This window comes from Austrofundulus limnaeus, unplaced genomic scaffold (genome assembly GCF_001266775.1).
Source record: "Austrofundulus limnaeus strain Quisiro unplaced genomic scaffold, Austrofundulus_limnaeus-1.0 Scaffold21, whole genome shotgun sequence".
NCBI lineage: Eukaryota > Metazoa > Chordata > Actinopteri > Cyprinodontiformes > Rivulidae > Austrofundulus > Austrofundulus limnaeus.
The window spans coordinates 229,288-233,601 of NW_013952423.1; the positions used below are offsets into that span (position 1 = coordinate 229,288).

Here is a 4,314-nt window from a genome sequence, read left to right on the forward strand (position 1 = left end):
CGTCTGTATATGACACACAGGAGACATGGCATTAACAGCAGTAGTTATTTCAACTACTTTATTCATTCTTTGGCTTTAGCTGGTCCTTTAATTCCACGACTGACGCTGCTAAAAAGGACAGATTTTCTTTTCTCGATCTCTGAGAGCAGGACTTTATCTCCGAACTCGTAAAGTTCTTCTATTTACTTTTCGCTGTCGTTTTCAAAAAAATGGGGCAGGAAACATAGCCTTATATGGTGTTTTTAGGGCGGTAATTATGCTAAACTCCTTTCCTCGTGCACGAGCAGCTGGATACGAACAGGTGGAAATCATCATGTTTACGCAGCTCATTTACACACTTTTCCTGAAGATGAAGAGTTTGTTGAATCTGACGTGGCATGTTCGCACAAACAAAAGTAAGAGAAATGTAGGATAAGAATACAAACATGTTCTTGCATGAGGCCCAAAGTTTTTTGTGTACAGCRCCCTGAGACGACATTTGTTGTGACTTGGCCTGATATAAATGAATAGAACTGAATTTAACGGAAACAACGGGCACAGTATGACATCTTCATCGCATTAAAAAAAACAGCAGAGAAACTTTATCCATATAAAGTATAAAAGTTAAAGAAACCAAAGTCCTAGCATGCATCTCCTAAAAGAGTCAAACTTGTTGATATATGAATGGCTAAAATGAAACCACACTGAAGTAGTTAAATGGTAAAGCCATGCAGAAAAAGAAAATTAAACAGAAAAACAGTGTGAATATTAAATTGGAACACACTAAAACTTAATTTTGTAATATGTTGCATGTGAACCCGTTTAGGGGCTGCACAATATATACAAATTTATCATCATCGCGATAACGGCCTGTGCAATATGCACATTGCAAAAAACTGCAATAAATGGTTACCAATAATGTTTGCACTTATGAGTTCTGTCAGCACAGTCTGATAAACAAAACGAAACCAAGATACAACATCAAATCATAACCACAGTGGAGAAAATGTTGCATTGAGAGAATTTATGGTTGGATTTAGGTTTGTTACTATTTAAAATCCTTTAACTCATTTTCAGATGTTTTATTATTGTATATAAAAATTTGATAGCAAGGGGCGTTTTTCAGTATTCAAAGCATCAGAAAGTGTTTAGTGGGGCGATGTTTTAAAACCATTAATAAACTAGTTTTCTTTTTTTTTTTTAAGGGCAGAACGACGTCAACACGGCATATTTAAGTATTTGTTCATTTATCGCAAGTCATACCGTCTTCGCAATATTTGGTTTTCCTGATATCGTGTAGCCCTAAACCCATTTCTGTACAAATTAAAGCTGTAAGAAGAAAAGCTGCACGTTCTAAAGACAATGCCATTTTAAAGAAGCAGAGGTTTAATTCATTTACTTAAATTGTAAAAAAATGAACTCCCAGGTGTGGGAGGTCCTCAAGAGACAGGAGTCTAAATAAAGAGTTTCAGAGAAGAGAAGCTGCAGCTGTGAACAATGAGGAAACTGTTTTGAGCAATAAACTTCCTAAAACTAAATGGTAAACCCCTTAATATAATAGTATTTTACCTTTAATTCTTTTAATTAGTGATATGATTGCTTACACAAGAATTCAGAAGACAAACTAAACCCATAACTGACATCTTAAAACCACGAAGAGGAAATATAAAACCGCTTCCTGCATGAGACAGAACATTTGCTAAACAAAATATTTTAGAAGTTTTTAAAGTGCTTTTAAAGTGAACAGATGACACCAGCTTCCTGGAAAACTAAACTCTTCTGGGGGTTTAAGACATACCATTGCAAAACCAGAGAGCAGAGCGGAGGTCCGGCTGGAGGCCTTCAGTTTGGCACGGCTCAGGTAGAGTTTCCTCCAGGACAGAGCCTGCACCGAGTGGTGGTTAGAGCTGACCAGCTCCAGGTAGCTGCGCCGCACCCAGTCCCTGTAGTCCCCGTTGTCCAGAGGTCGCTCTGAGACCCCTGGAGCGGGGGAACCCATCGGTACATTCAGCTCACTGCTCATGGCACCTGGTGGATAGAAAAAAGGAAAGCTGGTCAAACCAGTGCAGCTGACCTAAAGTCAGCTGAAATCAACAAAAAGGATAAAAATATGCTAATTTTCTAAAAGAACTTTAAAATGTGAAAGTTGTGATGTAGAAACATGCCCTAAACTGTTGATGTGAGACTTTTCACCAAAATCTGATTTTTTTTTTATATTGCTGCTGAGGGGAAGAAAGGGAACAGTGAACTGATTAAAACATCTGGATACATGATGATTTTTAAAAATAAAACAAAAGTGCTTGCTTATAAATAATAAAATGTATTTAAGAAATAATTGTGTTTTCCAAGCTTAAAAAGGCCCATTTAATGGTCATGGTGGTCATTAATTATAGGCTCTACAGATAAGGAATGTAGATCATGTCWGAGTAAACAACATTTTTTTCTCACAATTTACAGCTTAAGGTGGTTTCACTCCTTCTGCTATGTGATCTTTCTCTGAAAGTCTTTATTTAAGCACTGAACCTGCAATGTTTCTCTGTCAATTAATTGTGAGTATAGACCTCAACTGTGTCCAGATATTCCCACAGTCCTGTCCAGATGTTTTGGATATTAACTCTGTCACAGGAATGTTTTTGGTCTTCAAATGTTTTGTTGGCAGAGAGCCAGACTGAACTCAGCAGTGGTTTATGAGAACAGGAAGACACAATTATGAATACAAACAAAAACTTCTTCTAAACAACAAAACTGTTGTGGCTTTGAGAAAAAGTAGTCTCCTTCTAAAAGGGTATCAAAGATTAATAAAATGGAAAGATGACATCTTTAATTCAGCTTGATGATATGATTAAACTCTTGTAACAATGTTCCCAACTTTTAGTATAAATGATGCATTAAAAGATAAATGAATGATTGGATTGTTAACCCAATTATGCCATATGTGAAACAYAATTGTTTTACACTTTACAACTAATTTTAATCGCAACCCAGAATCACCTTTACACTTTAAACAGATCATTATATACCTTCTTCCTGTAAAAACACTGTTGGTCCACAGTCTAGTTTTTCACATTAATAGTGATTTTCAGTGATATTAAAATATGGCACAAAAGGCAAAAAACAGGTTTTTATGCACTTGAGGTATTTGTACCTTCATAAAAATATATATAATCTTTCACAAACAGAAACTAAAAGTCTAAACTTTAGATTAACTGTATAGTAAGAATATGCATTCATTCAATGATGGCTAATTMTTATTTTTAATGGAAACTTAATAATATTAATTTGACATGTTTCATATCTATATCAACTAAACAAGTTTACAATCCACACATTTAAAGTATTGGTTTTCTTCAAAATACAGATCTACACTAATAATAGTATCAAACCCAACAATTTCATTCAAATAACTCAGGTGAAGTTTTTCAAAGTTATGGTTCTTACATAGTCTGATAATAAATAAAACACGATTAGTTTTTAGTTTAGCTTCAGTTAATGAAGTGCATGGGCAGACTTTATTAAAAGTAAAATCAAATCCAATAAGATAATAATCTTTTTGTGATCCATGAGTTWGCAGGACACACAGTTCAGCAGATATCAGCACCTTTTCCATGTATATTTAGAAACTGGTATAAGTTGTTAGCCGGATATGTTTACCCAGTTAAGCTCCTACAAAAGCTACAAGTGCTTTAATAGTCTCTGTCAAATTCATGTCAAGATTAGAAAGCAMAGGTTTCCAGTTTAGAAATATGAAAACTGAGGATGAATTAAAATAAACAATCTCAAACTTGCTTGCAACAAAATGAAACACTTGCTAGCTAACGCGGCTAGCACGTTTTTAACCACTATCTTAGTAGTGTAATTTACCTTTATCAAATTTATTTTTCTTACCTTTTATCGACTGTGCCTTTTTAAATCACACACGCAAACTCCCAAGTCTCTTCTCTCCACGTTGCAACACAATAAGCAAACGCTGCTTCTTATTTAGGACCACGGACCTAAACGAACATATCGACTTCCGGTTTCTTCTTGCACACTTTGAAACATCTGCGTCCCTTCGCTTTTCTCTCGCTCTCTCTTCTCAGTTAAACCAGAGGTTCCGTCAACATTTTGTTCTGGACCCAGAAGTTCAGAACTGCGAGATGATTATCCCTCGCTGCAACCTAAAACTGGTTTCGGATCGGGGGGCTTGGGTGGGTGGTGTTGTACTGGGAGGAAACACCCCATCGTTTCCGGTTGAGCTTGTTGCTTTCAAAATAAAAGCACCAAGAAAATAGAATGAATGAATGAATGAATGAATGAATGAATGAATGAATGAATGAATGAATGAATGAATGAATG

General features: G+C 35.7%; 1 protein-coding gene across 1 annotated transcript in view; it reads right to left on the bottom strand.

The window, feature by feature from the left end:
* orai2 (ORAI calcium release-activated calcium modulator 2) overlaps window positions 1-4,166 on the bottom strand; it is a 6,528-nt gene extending 2,362 nt beyond the window's left edge. The window contains exons 1-2 of the mRNA XM_014003938.1: window positions 3,865-4,166; window positions 1,778-2,007 (exon numbers count right to left, since the gene is read on the bottom strand). Of these exons, the coding sequence (XP_013859392.1) occupies window positions 1,778-2,002 (225 nt within the window). The 5' untranslated portion in view covers window positions 2,003-2,007; window positions 3,865-4,166. The remainder of the gene's footprint in view (window positions 1-1,777; window positions 2,008-3,864) is intronic.
* Window positions 4,167-4,314: the final 148 nt, after the last annotated feature.